This window comes from Strigops habroptila, chromosome 11 (genome assembly GCF_004027225.2).
Source record: "Strigops habroptila isolate Jane chromosome 11, bStrHab1.2.pri, whole genome shotgun sequence".
Lineage (NCBI taxonomy): Eukaryota > Metazoa > Chordata > Aves > Psittaciformes > Psittacidae > Strigops > Strigops habroptila.
In genome coordinates, this window is record NC_046360.1 from 32078966 (window position 1) to 32098916 (window position 19951).

At 40.0% G+C, this 19951-nt stretch overlaps 1 protein-coding gene across 1 annotated transcript in view; it reads left to right on the forward strand.

Annotated features, from left to right (window-relative positions):
* Positions 1 to 7714: 7714 nt before the first annotated feature.
* The window catches only part of SUCLG2 (succinate-CoA ligase GDP-forming subunit beta), a 125446-nt gene continuing 113209 nt past the window's right edge, over positions 7715 to 19951 (forward strand). Inside the window, exon 1 of the mRNA XM_030501600.1 lies at positions 7715 to 7999. Coding sequence (XP_030357460.1) covers positions 7916 to 7999 — 84 coding nt within the window. The 5' untranslated portion in view covers positions 7715 to 7915. The remainder of the gene's footprint in view (positions 8000 to 19951) is intronic.

The window sequence follows — 19951 nt, forward strand, 5'->3', positions numbered from 1 at the left end:
TGAATTCCATCAAGGAAGCCACATGTAGCCTGAAGTTACAAACTGATTCATTTCAGTTATAGCTCAACACTCATTAAAAAAATGTTAAAAGTCTAAAGAAGCTAAATCTAAAGTGAATAAAAGAGCGATTTTCTCAGGATACTACACTTTAGATGCACATTACCTTAATTTGAAACATAAAATCATCACAGCCTTTAAATGAGCCGTCCATGTAGATTTTCTATTATTTCCCTGAATTTTTATTACAGTATGCATTTTGAGCCTAATTGACTCTCAAAACAAACCACATACCTCCTATGGCGGTTGGTTTTAATGAATTGGTCTTCACTGGTTTTCTACTTAAGAAAAAAATCAGCATTTTCTGAAGCACAGCCTGATAACCAAAACCACCCATTGGGGTAGAATTTTGATGGTAGACTTGACTGTATGAGCTACAACATTCCCAACTTTCCGAGAGAAACAAAACCATCAAAACACATTTATTAAGGACAAACAATATACATAGCACAAGCTATACCTGATAGTGTTAAATTTAAACAGCTAAGCTTGCAAATGCTATGTTACCAAATCAGATGGATACTAGAACTATTAGTTGCTCGGGGAAATTTTATTCCAATTTCCTCTCTGATGCAGAATGCAAAAAAAGGAATTTTTTAGGCTCTGCTACACGTGAGCTGAATGGCTAAAGCATTCCCATTTTGATCTGTTTAACAGCTGCATATTAATTAAAAATATGATAATTCCTATATAATTTTGTAGAAGCTATTAAAAAGATAAGCCATGGGGAAGTTCTTCTTGATTCCTCCTAGCTCTACTAGTAGAAAAAAGCCTATTATTCTTTCCTGAAACATGAAAAACCTGTAGTGTATATGTGTACATGAACATAAGACTTGAAGGTGTGATTATTTGTATGTGTCCATATCCATGAGTTTATAAAATCAGTTGAATGTCTATTTTTTATTACAGATTGTAACAATCTTCATAAGCAAAACAGTTTGGAGTTATTCTGCTCACAGGCTAAAAAATGTTTAGCCAAGATGAAGCTGTTCCTTAGTCTGTAAATGATATGGCTCCTTTTACTACACATCTATGTAGGAAGCAACCATGCGTGTGTACCCTCCCTACTCATCTGTTCATATAGATAGCATCCCATGGGGATACAGCCTTTGTTTTTTGCTAGGCTTCCCATTTTCTCTTTGATTTTCCACAGAATTCGCAAACACCATTCAAAGCAGGAATTCTGGTCAACTATTTAGGCTATATGATTAGGAAAATATTTACAGTTCATTGTGGGCGCGGTTAGATCCTATTCAATTATACTTATGTTCTTATCAGGCTCTAAAGGCTTCCTGCATGTAATTTGAAGGCACCTCCAGAAACAATCTCAGCCCACTTTTTCTACTCCAGAAACTTACATTTTCACTACACTTTCGTTTTCAAACAATTGATACATTAGTGAGCAAAAGAGACACCTGAAAGCACCCCTTGTCACTACTACGTGTAGAAAGATTGTTAATTCACTTGTAGCTTCTATTCCAAAGGGATCAGATTAAAGAAATACATTACCACAACCTGATCTGAGCAGTTGCTTTTGTAGAGACTCTTGTCTCCTCACAGCTGTCTCAGAGCTGAGACCAGACAACATAGCAAAAATGGAAAGAAAATTTACAAACTTTGGCCTTTTTTATGGAAGCGCTTTGGGAGAATTCATGTTTGACATCTACCTTCTCTCACTGCAAACCCTTCAAGGCTTGATGATCACACTGCCCACTAATGAATGACATGAGGTCAGTCCAGAAAAAAGTAAAAATTAAATGTCTTAATGTCTAAAATGCAAACAGTAAGAAACACTGAAATACTGTCTGAGGAAATGCAAGGAGGTGTAAACTGGAAAGGAATCAACAGTACAGTGAGGCAGCAATTGTTGAATGGCAAAGTGATGCAGGATACCCAGTAACCCAGAATAGTTTGTACTGGGTCTGATACCAGCACATATTAATGTCCCCAATGTAGTATAGTACAGTGTACAGTACCCACCAGATCTCTGCATAGTATAAGGTACAAGCCCAAAAGTTATGTTTTATAACACTTGTAAATGTCCAAATATGAGTCTAGACAACAAAGCAGTGAGCGTACGCACCAAATGCCATAGTAACTGCTGTCACCCTGCTTTATGCTTAGGCAGTTCCGTTTTCTCTAGCAGTGCATTCAGGTTTTTCTGTAAGATTTTTTACACAGTGCTGCACTCCTTTCTGAGGCTGTTCAGAAAGGTTATGGTGTTCATGAACTTCCGTGATCACTGAACCACTTGTTGGTGTCCAACCAATTGTAATGAAAGTGAAACCTGCATCTATGCCAAAAGCTTTTATTGAAATAGGAAAACACAGCAAGCAATCTACAAAATCCACTGAAATAGTACCCTGTGACCCCAAACTAGGTAGCACAGAAAGCTGCTTTTAAATCAATACTTAATTCGGCAGAAAAATCAATTTCCCTCCCTCCGCAATCCATAAAATTCATCAGGAAAAAATTACCCCTCATGCATTAGCAGCCCTTTCACCCTACACGTTTCAAAAATAATTACAATAGACTATTTCAAGGCCTATAACAGGTTGGGACCACATGCTATAAGGTATTTTACAACCTGTGAATTAAAACATGGATTAGATGTGATGTGAACACCTATAGCTTTCCTAATTTGCCCAGCCTCCCTTTGGTAAAGGCAAACACTGCTTTTTTAGCTACAGCTGTCTACCCTTTCAAGTAGTATCCAGGTTTCATTCCTGGAAAATGCTCACCTTTTTGCAGATACTGTACAGGACACAAAAAATCCTATGCAACAAAGCTTGTTCTGTTAGAATCCAAATAATTTCTCTTAAGGCAGTGACATCTTTGCTTTCTTCCACACAGATATTCCAGCCCTGCTGGGAAATAGTTAAAGAGCTTTAGTGCACGGCACACACAGAGTTCACAGATTCCTATCAGTAACCATGTGCCCTTGGGTATGGATGTTCCACATTTGACTGTCTGGGCAATCTCTTCATCTGTGCTTTCCTCTACACTCTAGATAGCTTGCTGTTAAATATGTTTTTAAATATAATGACTTGCTGTTAAATAGATTTATAAATACAATGTACAAAATATTACTGATCTAGGCAAGATTCTGCTTCATATTTAATAAACCTGTGTTTGTTTTTTAGGATGTTTGCCTGCAGAACAGACTGAATTGCTTGGCTCACACATGACAGAGCCTGCCTTTTCATTACATCACTGTGTTGCTCCTATTCTAACCTCCATTCCTTTTCCCCTGGTAACTCTTTACCTTCTTTTTTCAGACTGTTAGACATTTCTTTCCTGAATTTAGATTGTCTATACTTTTTAAAGGCTTCAAAGTCTTTGCAGGGATATAGTCACATCTTATCAAAGAGGTCCAGCCTCTGAGAGGTTGTTTTCTTCCACTGTACCCCACGGCTCAGATCTTTACACTTTTTGTATTCACAGTTCTATATTGTCTCTGACAGAAGTTCAATAAAATTGTCTTTCTACCCACAATATCAGGGTTCTCAGCGTTGTTGGAACCGAGTGTTATAGACCTACAGTCTCTCTATGCTGAGAAACCTGAACTCCCCTGTCTGCCTTATTATACAGCAGGCTGCTGGCAAAAGGTAGCAGTACATGTCTTGTAAATTGATGCACTGCTTCTACTGTTTTCAGCCAATTAATTTGTGTCATAATTCCTGAATGTTTCCTTTTTACACCGAGTCAGATGGTTAGGTATCAAAAAGGTGGCGCATTATTGTTACTGTTGCTCCCCTTGGTATTGCCTCTCTTGCTATAAATCTTTTTAAAGTGGGCTGCTTCACTACATTTTCTCTTCATTCCTACAGGTTATTATTTAAAGTCTTCCTTGGTTTAGGTTTTTCTTTTCAGTTTTTAGCTTTAACTGCATGTCAAAGTTATCACACAGTGTTAAAATGCACACCCTGGCTTTCACAGCATCAAACAAAAGATGCAAAGACTGTTTAGAAGCTTTCCTTTATTCTTTTGCTCCTAATCGCATACAAATTCACTACTACAACAGATACAATCTGACAATGAAAAAGGCAAACTGATATTGACATACATTGATGACGCAGCAGTAGATAGAGCCTGTGTATTTGCTGAAGACAACACAACCAGAACGTTTGATCCTACGTAGCCAAAACCCACCCCACCCTGCTTGCTTTCAGGATCCCTCCCATTATATTCAAATAATTTTTTAATGAATGGAAATTTTGTGGCTGTATGCAATGACTGAACTCGGTGACCTAGAGGGTAATTTACAATTCTAATATGCTATTTTCCAGTCTTCATTTTCATTCTTCTTTTGTTCTCTAGACTTGAACACTCTTATTTTAATCTTTTGTTACCCTTTCCTCCACTCATTGCTATATTTACTACTTAGTATAAATTTTTTTTTTTGATTTTACATTGGACACAAGCAGACATGAACAGAGGAAAGGAATGAGCAATAGTGAAGGACTGAGACAGTATCATAGACTGAGAGGGATTTGCACATTAGGACTCAAACTCTATAGTGACACTGTAAGACTCAGTCTATGGTCTTGTTTCCTGCTCTTCACTCTCTTACAGTGGGACTATTTTAGTGAGTTTGTTGCAGTTTTACTATCCTCATGCGTTATTCTGGGGTAATTTCTTGCTGTGTGTGACGTATCTTTCACATACAGCTTAAGTTAATCTCTAGGAAATGTATGTGGATATGAAGCTCAAGTTCTACAGTTGACACAAGAATAATTTCAAGGTAATACACGCAGGATGAAATAAGTCTACTGTTTTCTGAAAAAAAGGCTACACCCCACCAAGAACAGACTAGAGCAATCACATTGTCAGTGAGCACAAGTGAACATCTGAGGGCTCACTTGACTCACAGGTACTCTATTGAAGTTGTAAGACTAATTGTGTAAGACTAATCGGTAATAAAAGATTTATTTGGCCCAGTTCTATTTGAGTCTAAATCAGAAGAGTATCCTATCCATGAAAATACAAATAATCCCTGATTCCTTGCTGTAATAGTGGTTTTATTCCTGACACATATCAGTATAAGCTCAGATATGTTAGTCAGGAAGAATTATTAAGAAAAGCCAACCCATTCAGCTCTGCTAGCTAGAATGAGTTTGTATTTGTCCAATGGTTTTATGGCTAAATGAAAAGTTAATGATAAACAACCTTTCTGAACAGCTGGATACACTATCCATGTGCTGGGTGTGACATCCATTTTTAGCGAATAATGGTTTGGGAGGTAATCTGTGTGGATGAGAAAATGAATATACTATTTCATTGTTAACAAGTACTGCTGCAATGAAGAGGAAATGCAAAACCCCTTAAAATTATGGTTTAACTGTGCTAAGGTAACTATTTTGGGTTTTTTTTAAAGTATTTTCACTTGAATTCTATCAACTCTTTAGGCTTAAGGGTAAGTTCTTAAGAGTTATGCCTTATGCAATATTTTTTTAAACCTAATTGCAAAAACATTACTGGCTGTTCTACATCAAGTAGACCACTGCTAAAAAAGCTTTGCTACAATCTAGCTTTTCATGCATCCTGGAGAAGATACGAGAAAGGCAGCACCCTCAAATGCTGCACACCCATGATAAGATACAGGGAGGAATGTTTGGAAGCCTAGAACGAATGCCCTTTGAAATCAGCCTCTCTCTCTCTCTCCCCTTTTTAATTTTGCAGTTCACTTCCCTCCCCTCATTTGTGCGTTTGGACAACTCCTTGGCTGTTCCCAAATTCCTGTATCCCACGTGAGTTTCCTAACAATAATTCATAACGTGTATCTCTTCTCTCAAGTACCCACACACATCTTTCTACCCCATCCTCCAAGAAAGCCAGCTCTTGCTTGCTCTGCCAATTGCTTCAGAGACCTGTTCAATGTAAATTTTCTTTGGTTTACACATATAGAGAGGGAAACTGAACGTGAAGACAATGAATCTTTCTCTTTTCTCCTCAGACTTTAAAGATCAGGTATCTTCTATCCTAGAGATACAAAAAAATAGGATCTTGGTGACTAACCCTGACTGTGTGTTTGCACAGTGTTTTTCCATTTATTAAATCTAAACAATAAAGAATATAGTAAAGAAGGCTCTCCACTATTTATATTATGCAGTGAAAGTGTTCCTCATAGCATTAAATGATAGCCTTGCATGCAATCCACGCACATTACCTGAAAGCTTATATACCTGTTATATATATAAACCTAATGCAGACAGTCATAATGGTTTGTATGAATAGGCAACACTGTGCTTACTGAACCACAGTCATGAAACTAAAAATGAAATTATATTTCCTCCATCATAATACCGAAGTCAGTGTATAATACTCTGAAAGAACAAGCACACAATAATACCTCGGTTAATACCGGGTACCATACATTATTGCTCAATGCTATCGAAAAGCTGCATCTTCAGATTCTTTATTGAAACATATTACATTACTTAAATTGTCATGACAAAGACAAAACTGTCCAATTTCAGATTTTTCTAGCACCTCAGTTTTTATGAAGTTGCAGATTTTTTTTTCTAATAGAAGTATAATTTATTAGCTGATTAAATTCTAATAAAGGAGTTGTTCAGTCCTGACTTTTATAAAAAACACATTTAGGAGTGTAAGTTCTAAACACTGACAGGAGCATTCTCCTTTGTTCCACTCACATCCTGGACTAGAAGATGGGGATTTGGTTGTTTTGTTTATCCAACTATTTCATCATAAACCACCCAGTAAGTAATGTTCAGCATAACTAATGCCTGGATATAACACTAAACTCTGCATGCTTCAATATAGGTGAATTTTATATGAACTGTTGTAAAAGTGCAAGGGTATCTCATCTGCTTCCTAACTTTGCATATTTTTTTTCCAAACCATCATTGTTAATTGGTAATTTGCATGAGCTAGAGTCAACTCCCCATTACTCATAGGTGGATTATCTGGAGTATGCATTAACTAGAAACAGAAATACTCCGTGGAGGCACACAGAGTGTGGAGCTGTAAAGACCATTTGACTCTTGAGCTTGCATCAGATTGAGACACATTTCACCTGCATCCACCCCAGCCCTTAAGCCATTGCTGATGGATGGAATAATAGATGATCTTTAAGGTCCAATCCATTCCATGATTCTCACAAATCTCACTTCTGGGACTCAATTTCATGAAACCACAGCTCAGACTGGGACCTCGTACGGTATATTTTATATCTACGTGATAACAGTCATGAGCTATCAGGGCTCTGGCCTTATGCACTGCCCCCCAGGTGCGCCTGAGTTCAGCATCTCAGCTTTGGCCTTAACTAACAGGTTTTACCTGTGGATGAAGAATGAACAGAGGCATTTTGCGGAGTTCAGATTAAAGTGCCTATGCAGAGTCAGCTGGATCCCAGCAGGCCTTATTAGGGTTTATTAGCTTGGGTTAATTTAACATTTCCTATTAAATAAAAAGAAAAAAAAAAAAAAAGTGCTTTTAGTCATGGAAAAAAAAAAGGAAGAAAGTAAGCGAGAAGGCAAACCAGACAAGGCAGTGCCTCCAGCAGTTCAAGGCTTTTACCTCACACTCCCCATCCCCTCTGCACATCGTTGATGTACCCCACCGTTCCCGGCCACTGCTGTGCCTGCACCCAGCCGCGCTCACCACAGTTACCCCCAAACCCTTCCCTCACACCGGCCCCTCCACACACCCTGCCCCAAGATGTCCTCACGGGTCCCCCTCACAGGACCCTACCGCTGCCCGCCCCGAGGCCCGCGCCCGGCCCCTCTCCTCCCCTGCGGCGGGATAGGCGCCGAGGGGCCCCGCCGAGCTTCCGCCCGGGGAGCGGGGCAGGGCGGAGACAGCGGCCGCCAGGAGGGCACGCGGCGCGGTTAAGATGGCGGCTCCGCTGGCCGGGCAGGCTGGGGTTGTGCTGCGGGACCTGGCCCTGAAATCCGCCCGCCTGCGGGGCAGCTTCCCGGTGAGTGAGCCCGGCCCTGGCATCCCGCCGGCTCTGCTCGTGGCCCAGGCACCGAGGGAAGGGCGGCGGGCCGTGCACTGGGCGCGCTGGGGAGCCTCTGAGCAGCCACCCAGCTCCCCGGCTGCTCAGCCGCTGCTTTCCGCCGCCCTCTCGAAGCCGCTCTTCCTCCGCGGCCGGCGGGGCTCCCCCTGTCGCAGCCTCCCCCCGTGCGCCGCTCGCAGCGGGAGGGAGCCCTTCCGCTCTCCGGCTTGGCGCAGCTCGGGCTGTTGTTGGGGTGTCGTTGCCTGGAGGATGCGCTGAGCCCGGGGCCGCGCTGTGCTCTTGGCGGTGGAGATAACAGGACCGGGCAGCCCCCGGCGGGTCGGGGCAGAGGCGCTGCCCGGTCTGGTCAAAGCGTGACCTGAAGCGCTAGCTCTGAAAGCCTCCCTGCCCCTGAAACTGAGAGTGCGTTTAATTTTTCCAGTAGCAGAAATAGGTGATGCCGTGGGTAATGTAATATCGCTTTTTAAACACGTTTCGGGTGGCAGCACTGTGCAGGTGACTGAGGTCAGTCTGGAGTGTTGGACCACAGTTGTGCTCACCTGGAAAGGCTAGTCATCACTCCGGCTTCCCGGTGGTCTTGAATCTCAGAAGTGTGATGAGAAGGAGTAAATGGGCCTTCTTGAAGGGCTTATGCTCAGGCGCTTTTCCAAGGTATAGCAGGAGCTCTTTATTCACCTCAACAGCAGACATGCTAAGGTAAAATGAGATACGGACATTTTAGCTCTAGTGCCTTTGGCAACCAACCTCTTTATTTTGTCTTTTTATCAAATTAGCAGCTGTGTGGGAATGTACTTCGGTTCACGCTTCTGAGCATAAGTATTTTCCCAGAAGCAAAAGCCTCTGGAGCAAAAAAGGTGTGTTTCTGGCTGGTTCTGCTCCGCAGGCGCTGCTGCTGGTGTGTGGCTGCGTGGGGCAGCTGTTGGATAAAGCGTGGTCCTGGTGCTGAGGGTAACTTGCATTGTGCATCTGCTTCGGTGTGCTTTATCTTTTAACCTGGAGGAAGTTAGCTAACTTGGTTTTAAATCTGAAATCTTTTGTGCCCAACTTTCCTTTTTTAATGGTGAGAATGGTATTTGGCAGTTAGGTGCAATTGATTAGTTGGTTTAGTATATGTTAATTTCATATACACAGGGAAAGAGTGTATATTTATGTATATATACATACACATAAATGTGTATATGCATACGTTTATCTGTGTACATACATACTTAAATCTATTAATGTTGATGAGCAATCCTGTCAGCCCCAACAGTATTTGGTACGTATACATTACATGGTTGAAGGTGCTTTCCTGCCATCATGGCTTAAGTGGCACTGATCTTACAAGAGTGAACTCAGAAGTAACCTCCCTGGATTTGTATGCATCCTTGCTGTTCTTGTGGGGCTCTGATGTGGAGGGATTTTATATGGCTTGAGTATGGAGTGCTGCCTGGACTGTCATCTCGGAGCGAAGCATGGAAGGTGCTTTGGTTGAGCGCGGTTCCAAGCCTGGTCTTTACCTGGTGCTGCAATGGGGATTTGAGGTGCAGATGGAAATTAGGAGTTCACGCTCTATTCTGTCATCTTAAAGCATGGAGTGATCCCTTAAGGCACCCCACTGAAATCACTGGCTATCAGCTTAGATTCTCGAGAGTATTCTTGGGATATTAAGGTGGCCAACTTTTTAAAAAAACTTTTATTTTTTTTGCAGTGTTTGTGAAATAGATTGAACTTGTATTATAAATCACATTTATGATTCTGTTCCTGAATGCTGACAGATATTGAGAGCATCTCCCAAGATCTGTGCTTTCCAAGTAGACTACTTTAAAGAACCACATCAATACTGTGTAACAACAAATCAGGTTCTTAATTTCAAAGTATAACACTTTGCTGTAGAAAGGTCTTCATTTTTGTAATGTTACATTATAAAATTCTCATCTAAATAATCTCCTAATCTTCCACAGTCTCAGACTTTAAACTGCAAACAAATTCATCAGCCAGAATCTGGTTTTCTGTCCTGCAAAGTAGGATAAAGTGTCTGAAGAATAGGAGAGTCCTTTCACTGAAAGTTTTTCTCACTTGTATCATTCCCTACTTAACTCAGACCAGAAGTTCCACTGGTTTTTTATTTATTTGCCATAAACTGACAAAACCTGTCCTCAAAGCCTGTCACATTGTTCTTTATACCATATATTTCATATATATACCATATATTATGCCATACCATATATTTCTTGATTATACCCTCACCATCTTCCATATGGTAATCAAGAGGTAATCAAGAAATAGTTGCCTTAAGCTTTGTTGTTTTGGTAACCCCGCATGAGTAGATGCTTGGTGAGATTTAAAATCTTTCCTCATAACCTTCTTCATGACTTGCTGTTGGCATTTGCACACTTTATCTGTTGCAAAATTTCTTATTATTTCCAAACTGTTGCTTTTGTTCGTAGCTGTGTTGAAACAACCTTTTTGAGAAGTTGGTTGTATGCTGTCATTGTAATCTACACACAAACATTCTCCTATGTAACTTAATTATAGGGGTGGAAAAATGGTACTTGAACCTATCACATGAAAATATTTTATTGTCCTTCTGCTTTCCCAGTGGCTCTTTACCTTTTTATAACTGTTGGACATTTTTTCCTCTTTTTAACACTCTTGATAGATTCAGTTCTTTTTGCTTCTGGAGTTTAAATCTGAGCAAGTGTTTCAAGAAGATAAAAGATAGATTTCAGTTGTCTGTGGTGCATGTGGACAAGTGTATTTAGACCTGCTCTTACCGGAGCAATATTTGTAAAGAGCTGTGACAAGCGCTCCAGGGACCACTCTGCAGCAGAATTCAATCTTGTTGGCTAGCAACGAATAGGCTCCATTGAAAGCTGTTTATTTGAATGGGAGTTGGATCGGGCCCTTTGGGAGAATGCTGTGTTTTCAGAATAGCTTCAGATGTAGATGATTTCAGCGATGAATATAAATGAGGAACAATTAAATCAGAATCATAGAAGAAAAAATGCTTAAGGTAATTTTTCAGTTTTCTAACAGTGAGCAGATCGCTGGTGCATTGTGCGACCCTATCCTGGCCTTCAAACCAGTTCTCAGTCCTGCTGAAACATTTCCAAATTTCATGGATGTTGAAAGTGCTTTTTAAAGAAAAGAGGGGGTAAGATTGAATTAAACAATATTGTTACAAAATCTGCTGCATGCTACATATGTTAAAAATAGGGAACTGTACAAGGTTCCTAACTGCAGATGCCTTCAATTCCTAGATTTGAGTACCTAAATAACCTCATTAATGCTGAACAGAGAAAGTTCTGTCTTTGTTAAGAAGCTATCAGCTGGGAGTTTAATGATCTTCCATACAACAGAAAGCATTACTGAAAATAACTTTCAATTCATGATTCCAGAAGCTACTTCAATGCCAAATTCTTACTTTTTCTTGGCTTTGTGTTAAGTTCTTGAAAGTTTCTTGAAGGTTCAGGCTGTTTCCCTATTTGGCTTTTTCTGGTTGACAGTTTTGCTATCATTTTTAGGATTTCACATTCAGACGCAGGAAGTACTTAAGCCTACAGACTTTCACAGGCAGTTTTTCTACAGGTACCTAAACCAAATGATTGGAAAGCTCTCTTCAAACTCTAGACAAAACTGAAATGCCAAAGTGGAGCAGATGTTTGTCCCACTCCTCCCTGGCAGTTCCATTAAACACATGGTTATTGAATGCTTTTTCAAAATAAAAGAAGGAAATGAAAACATAAATATAACCCAGACTGTGATTTTTATTTTTATTTCTAATTTTTTTTTTTTTTCCCCACTTAGTTTTATACTGGGGGAACTTCTGCCTTGGGAGCAATCTGTCTCTGGCACAGATACTCACTGCTTTGTCTTGAAGTAGAAAAACTGCACTCTGCTGTATTTATTTACTTTTCTTTGTGCCTCATGCAGTTATAATCAGGGGATAGGGCTAATGAGGTAAGAAGAGACAGCCTTCATGAATATGACATTAGGTTGAGAATTAGCTGCAACACCTGCAGTCTTAAACCTGGCTGTGGATAAGTAAACCTTTCCACCTGGCCTTCCATCTGAACTCCCAACCAGATCACCCAAAGAGACTCCTTACCTTGCTTGGATATATTTGGGATTCATTAAAGTTTTTGCTATAAAAGCAAATGTTTTTTTCATTGATCTGCCTCCTGAGGCACTAGATAAATTGTAAATTGACAAACTCCATGTTTTCTTTATAGGTATCTGAGTAATTGTTTCCTCCCATTTTTCTCTGGAATGTTGTCAGTGTATGTGGCAGGTTTTTTATTTCTATTGGGTTGTGGTTTTTTTTTTTTTTACACTCTCATTTGGTCTTTCTGGCTGATTACTGCCAACAAGGATGCTATGAAGAATGTGCGAAGATGTTGAGGCTCTTTTGGGAAAACAGAAAAGTGAGACGAGGGTTTAGAAACACTTGGGATTTGGTTGTTTCTTAGAAGTAAATGACTTCTCTGCTATATTTTTCCCCTCTCCTGTTTGGAAGGTTCATGTTCAGCAAAAATTGAAAATGTATTCATTTAGTGCTTAGAGATAAGATTCTCCCCCTCCCTATTTTTGGGGACTCCCGCACAGGTACAGTTCCAGGATGACTTAACCCCGACTGATAGACTGATTTTCTTTCTGTTGCTGTTGACCACACAATCTTTCTGAGCATATTTGAGACTCTAATCTGCAGCACAAGCATATACCCCAGGGATTTTCTCTAGAAAATTCCTTTCTTTAATAGTCTCTGCTGAGAAAGCCAATTTATAGCCATCTGTGAACCAATTCGCTGTATCCTCATCTCTACCCTGCTCCATAGCGTTTAAATAAAACACAGGGCATAGAAATCATGTTATCTGTGCAACTGATTATGACAGTAACTTTGGAGCTGGTAATTAAACATTGATCCATAATTAATAACTGGCTACTGATCTTATTTTAACTAGATAACACAGCAGGAGTAGCCATGAAACTAAGAGAAATTAAGATTGACTATTGTGAAAAATTCCTTAATAGTGGAGTTATGCTGTGCTGTTGAATAGATGCTGTCGAAGTCTCTGTTGCATGAATGATACTTAAAACAAATTCTAAACTGTAAGCTGAAGCCCTCATGATGTTCTTGTATAATTAGTGGCTAAATGTTGACTGTGAAGGAATTGAAAAACCAGCAAGTATTTGCACTTATTTGTTGGAATAACTATTTAAAATCTCCAGTTAAAATTTTATACTGACAGCGCAAAATATATTCGATAAATGAAGGTTCTTGAGTTTCACAAACCTGCTGGTTTGTTGGCAGATTCACCATATGATTTTTTTTTTTAATTCCGTGTCTCTGGTCTCTTTCTACTTGCTCATAGGTTTCCTAAACTACAAGAGTCTGTATCCTAAAATTGAATTACGTATTGTTTTATTTCTGTAGTGGCCCAAGGCCTTAGTGGCTGTATGTGCGGGGTGCGTGTCTTGGGACATGTTGTGTGGTCACTGGGTCAGATCTGAGCCTCTCTTTCTGGATGGTTTCTATGGCTTAGACAATGGGAAGCATCTGGAAAGCTGGAGGTAACTGGAGGGGTTGGCCTGTGGCATGGCCAAGTGACCATCACTCTGGTCTCTGTTGATACCAGGCATTGTTTCAGGGAAGGAGACAGCCTGAGAGCTCCTTTGCTTTCCCTTTGCTCTGTACCTGTAGTTTGAAGCCTCAAAAAAACATTACAGATTTTAAGGCGTTGTGAATGCCTGATGACTTCACATCCCCTTTTTCTCAAAATATTTCTGTGTGAGGTGTTGGTTTTCATTATTATTTTACCATCAGATTAAGTTTCTGAAAAAATGCCAGCCTGCATCAGCCATATTAAAAGAACAGCACAAAGGTCACATCTTTTGCCTGAGTTAAGAAACTGTTCTTCAGCTGTGGAAATTCATGCCTCCGTTACACTTTGAGCAACAAGACTTTGAGGGAAAGGTTCCTTTCCTAGAGCATGCTGCCTGCAGCTAGTTAAAAAGATGGAAAGCAGCTCTTCGGTGCATATGCTCCAGCCCTAAGGGGTGTTTTGAACAGCGTTTTGGTTTGCTGCATAGCGCTTTATTGATTGGCCCTAGAGAGCAAAGTAGTTGAAATTTGCCTCTACCATTTGTATCTTTTTGTATAATTAATTATTTGGATTTTGGTTTTCTGCTTTTTTGTAATAAAAAGCACCATAGCTCTGTGTTCTTTGCAAGTGAAGGACCAAAGGTTATGTGCACATCTTTATCAGCTAAATTAGTCTGTAGAAGAGTCATTATAAATGTTGCAACTTCCCAGTGAGCTTTCTGCATTTGTAGGGTGGAGATGTGACTCTGTATAAAGTGCGTAGGCATTTGAAGTTAATATATTTGGCTGTTTGTCTTAAGGAAGGTGGAATAGGCACAATACTGACCTCCAGGGACAGTAATTTAGTTTGGAACAAAAGGTTTGGGTTTTTATTTATTTTATTTTTAATGATTAAACTGTAGATGGAAATTCGATTTGTGTGAAAATGGATAGTTATTTTGAGATCATCAGTAGCAGCAACTTCAAACACCCATTCATATAGTGTACCTTTAGAATACTTCTGGAGCAATAAGCAAGTTCATAACGATAACTGGGAAAGACAAAAAATGGCAGGGTATTACAGGAGTAGATAGACTCTGAGGAATGTAAGCAATGACCATCATCTCAGTTTGTGTCAGGAGAAGAGATAATCACTCTTACTGTAGTTTCTTTACCTTTGGTATCTAAGTCTTGTCCACTTAAATTATTTCTGAGATGCAAAAGTTTTGTAGGAATTGTCAGTTATGGGGAATTAAGTGAGATTTTTGATCATGTTTGTAGGTTTGCTTGTCCAAGACTTTTGACTAAAACATGTGAAGCTGCAAATTAAAAACCAAGCATAGACTACTAGTGGAATACTTCATCATTCATTTGAGATCTTCCTCTGAGGTATCTGTGGACAAAAGAACAGTTTAATTTGACATCCGCTAGTTTAGTGGCAGCCAAGAAAGCAGTTACTGCCTTGTGTAAAAAAGAAAAAAAAGGTGGTATAAAAATGTCTGGGAAATTCCAGTTATGGGAGAAGTTTTATGTGCAAATTATAGATAACAATGATAGGTATAGGTAAAAGATACATATATTTATGATAATTATAGATGAAAGGGCTATTAAAAGCAACCATATACTTTTTATTGTCAACATACTCCTTGCTAAAGGTCTGAAGATGGCATGAGAAATTTATTTCCCCTTAAATTTTCTAGCTTCTTCAACTCTGCCACTCCAAGCATATTGGAAACAGTGAATCTATTTAATTGAATTCTTTCATGCAGAGTTTCAGTCTGGATTTGTTTTTCAGTTAAATGGCTCAGATTAAAGTAGTCTAAAGTAACGCCGTAAATTTTGGGAATAGAGGAACCGATATTTAGAGCTTGCTTTAAACATGATGTGAAGCGTTATGTGAGGGAGCAGCTGGAATGAACGGAGCTCTATTTAGGGGGGGTTAATGACCAGCTGAGAACCCGAGGTCAGGATTAGTGGGCACACCAATGTTGTTGTCAGTGTTATTGTACATGTCTGCTACAGGCAGGTTGATCAGCAAGAACCTGATGAAGCTTCATACGACTGTAGGGAGCCATGATAGCAGGCCCTGGTCCTCTTGGGGGGCTTCATTCACTCCAGTGTCTGCTGGAGTGACAGTGCAGCAGGGCACCAGTAATCAAGTAATCGAGGAGGTTTCTGGAGAGTGTTGATGACAACTTCCAGTGCAGATGATTGAGGAGCCAACAGCAAGAGACATTCCTGGACATCACACATACAAACAAGGGAGAACTGGTTGAGGATGCGAAGATTGGGGCAGCTTGGGTTTATAAAGGGAAAATGCTTGGCCAACCTGATAGCCTTCTCTGCTGAGATGACTGGCTTTGTAGTGAGGGAATGCAGTGCATGTTGTATATTTTGATTGATACAATGTGGGCTGTAATAAGGCACTGGGAACAAGGCTGGGAATATTCCCAATATCCTTAATCACTGAAGTAGTGCCATCATCCTTTTGGCTTGGACATTCTGTTCCACTGGATTAAACTCCTTTTCCTTCCTCTCCCTCCATATAGTCAGGCCATATGTTATAATGAATTTATGAGTGCCATTCAAAACTGCGCATACTCTGACTTTTTTTTCCTCTCTGTAGAAGTAATGGAGAGGTTATTTTGGTCAGTTCATTTTCAGAACCTTCTAGCTTCCTGATAGTCTATCTGAGGTGACAAAAACATGGCAGAGGTTTCAGTCTGTCAGATGGGAAATGAGGAGTTTCAAGTTTTCTGCTGTCTTGCAACCTGTTACAGTCCATGAATTGTAATGTCTGGCCATTTTCCAGTGTTTTCTTCTACTGGTGCAGAGATGTCTCGTCCCACACCACGCATCTGTTGAGTGAAATAAAATGAGATTTTGTGATTAAAAAGTAAAATGCATGTTTTTAAGTCATTGACCTCAGTAATACATCTTATTCCTTTAGAGGTCTAGTAACAGAGATACTGTGAGAAAACATCCATCATAGCTGGTTGTCTAGGATATTTTTTAGGTCATTCCTATAGAAGTGGGAGGTTCGAGGTGGAGATGGGATGTCTTGCTTGGTGTTTGCCACAGAGGAGCCCAGGGCTAGGAAGAGCACTTGTGAGTTTCTGCCCCTGCAGAGCTGTCACTTCCCACCTCGTGCAGGGGGTTCTGGTTGGTCACAGATTGGATTTCTGCTAGTGGCTGAAGGCTTTGCTCATTACTTTGCTGTCCTTACAAGCAGCCATTTTGTGTTGGCATTGGCTTTGCTGGTGACCTCTGTCACTTAGTGCCTGATTAATGTTATCATCTGGCAGGTAGGCAGTGTTTTTAAAGAGCTACTTCATGAACATGCTTCTGATGAAGGATTGCTCTCCCCTTCTCACTTTGCTCACTGATTAGCTGATACTGCACACCCAGCTTCCATGGGTCGTCAAGTCTCAGTCATTCCACATGGCCAAGAACAGACAGTGAATGCACCCACATTTCCAGGAAGCAAGAAATCAGAGATTGCTTTGCTTTTGAGATGACTTGAAATAGGCTGTTACTTGCCAGGAATGTTTGATCGGTGGTGTTAGAAATGCAGAAATGCACTTTAAGGTCAGAGTCTTTGATGATGAAGATACGGTGCTGCTCATAGTGTCCTAGGCTTGCTTTGAGATTTGAGAATGGCAGCAGGGGGTATTTGCAGTGTGAATAATGGAGAAATTATTTAATAAAGAAATTACCTGCAAATGAAGGAGAAACGTTGATGACTTTTGGCTTCCTATTAAAGGACAAATTATTATGTGCGAGTTTCTGGTTTCTCCCCAGCTCTGCCCAAGTAGCCAGAAGGCTGTCTTCCTCTTGTATGTCTGCTACTTTTGAGTTTGCTTCCTGTCAGTCTAAATCAAATGGTCAAATTAAAGGCAAGATTTATTAACAATAAAAGGTATGAAGCATTCAGATTTAAACAAAAGTTGCATACGAGTCATTTTCTTTGGTGCTTCCAAGATAGAAACTGTTAAGTCCATTCTGCGCTGTTTTGGTAAACCAGTTGTGACTTAGGCATGCAATGGAACTGTTTCTGTAGATACTTTTCTGTATTTCTTTATTCTACTGCTGTGGGCATTTGCATTTTTGTGGCTTGGGAGTGCTATGCTGCTTAGTGCTCAAATTCATGATTTGACTTCAAGTATTAAAGAGCTGGAATAAAAAACCTGTGATTGTGTTTCTTATTTGCTTCTCTGTGATGAGAAATGGAGCTCGGACTGTCTAAATCGGCATTTTATTGTTGTTTTTCTTAAAATATCTGTAACTCCTACCACTTGAATAAGTATTCTTCCAAGGTATGGTAGGCATGAAATGCTGCTCTGGTAGATATGTTTACTTGAGATAGGAATCGAGAAGCATTTCTGGTCAAGCTGTTGACCATGCTTTGAGTTTCCTAATGATTCAGGAAGCTTAAATTAGGATGCAGTGTACAGAAATTGATAATGGAGATAGTCTGAAAAGCAGAGGTTGGCGGTAAAATAGTTTTAGAATTATTTTTTCCTGGTTGTATTTAATACTTAAAGCATTTCTTCATAGTTGCATAAAAGTACAATTTCAATCCTGTAAAAAATTATGAAGTTAAACACTTTTTCAGATGAGAACAAAAATATTAATTTCCCCTCAAGATACTTAAAATAAAAACATATTTCTGATTTATGTGAAGAAGATAGCTTATTTCACTCTCTGAATTTGAGGTGCATATCTCTAACAATCTCCTTTCATTTGCAAAGGCAGGGAATGTATTATGGTATTTTCTGCAGCTGATTATTCAGTTGTGTATGGTAGAGAGTATATTTTCATCAGATACTTCAAAGCCCTTACTTTTTAGGTCAGGAAAGTATGCTTTTCCTAAAGCTTTGAAGTTTTAAATAAGCAAAATGAACATAATTTGACTAAAATTAATTACTAATGCAAAGCAGAGCTACTGGTGGCTAGCATACTGACAAAAGGAGAATCTGTGAATTCATATTCTTGTTTCCTTTACCCAAGCAAAGGCTCTGAAAATTGATTTCAGAAGTATAAAGCTTCTTGGGCACATATGGATGTACAATAAGCATTTTTAATACTGTTTTATTCTGCTTAAGTTTGGTTAAAGAATGCGAGGAAAAAAGAGTTATGCAGTTGTTTTCTGAGTTAAGTGGGGAAGGTGGTTCCTCAAAGGAACCCTTTGAGGGGACTAGCAGCTTTGTGTTTGTGCAGGCTGCTCTGTTTACTTGACATCCTGTTTGTTATGTGACCTTAGGCATGTTGTTCCAACCAGGAAGTTTTCCCGTAATCCCATGGAATAAGAAGCCTGCCGTGTTTTGGCGGGGTTTCCACTGCTCAGGTGAATGTTAGTGGGATTGGAGTAACCCCGGCTCTGCTCAGTCAGCCTTTAAATGCTAAGCGGAATGCATCAGGGAACTTCTTGGTGTCGGAAGTGTGCTGTCACTTAATTTGCAGGGATTTCTGTTTTGGTGTTTGCGTGTAAATAGAGGCTTCGATACTCCTCTGGGTGGAGTGGCAGGATGCAGGTTGTCAGGGATTTGGCTAAGTCCTGCTTAATTTGGCCGTTGATCCTTAGCAGCCTGACTGAAACAACTGCTGAACAATAGGCTGGCAAGGTGTGGGAAATGAAATAGTGAGGTCAGGGTCTTACTGTTCAAGACAACATTCTTTCCACCATCTCCTCTTTTACTTTTGAGGACTGTAGTCCTCACAAAACTATATCCACAAATACCCAAAAAGATCATCCAGGTGGTAGCTGCTAGGATCTGCCTTGTGGTGCACAAGGATGTGGGCTCAGATTCTGGCTTTCTGAGATAAGGAGAATAAGGATGACAGAAGGAGCTCAAGTCTGACCCTGTGCATGTTCCTGGTAGTTTACAATGGAGCTTAGTGGGTAGGAGAGTGTGTTTACAGAATAGCTGTCAAAATCCCTGTGTGTAAGCAAGCTGTAAATAAGTCTATAATCATTACTGGAGACTTTAAATCTGCAATGAGTGAAGGACTTGCTTCAAGTTCATTCTTGTCTCTGGTTCCTTGCATGAGAAGTAAACAGAAGGATAAATCAGAAAGCTGAGTTTATAAATGTGATTTAAAGGCAAATTGGAACAGAATTGTGTAGTTCCTGTTTTTTTCCAAGAGCTAATGACCCAAATAAGTTCTGCAGTATAGGAACATCACACCATGCTGCATCATTTCTGGGGGAGTGCAGAGGTTAAGCTTGGGATCAATCAGTTTGCAATCAGACTGATTATAAAAGGAGAAGGAGGAGTACAAGATAAAATCAAAAGAACACAGTAGGACAGAAATGTATGGGGCGAGATGTTCGGGAACTCTTGAAG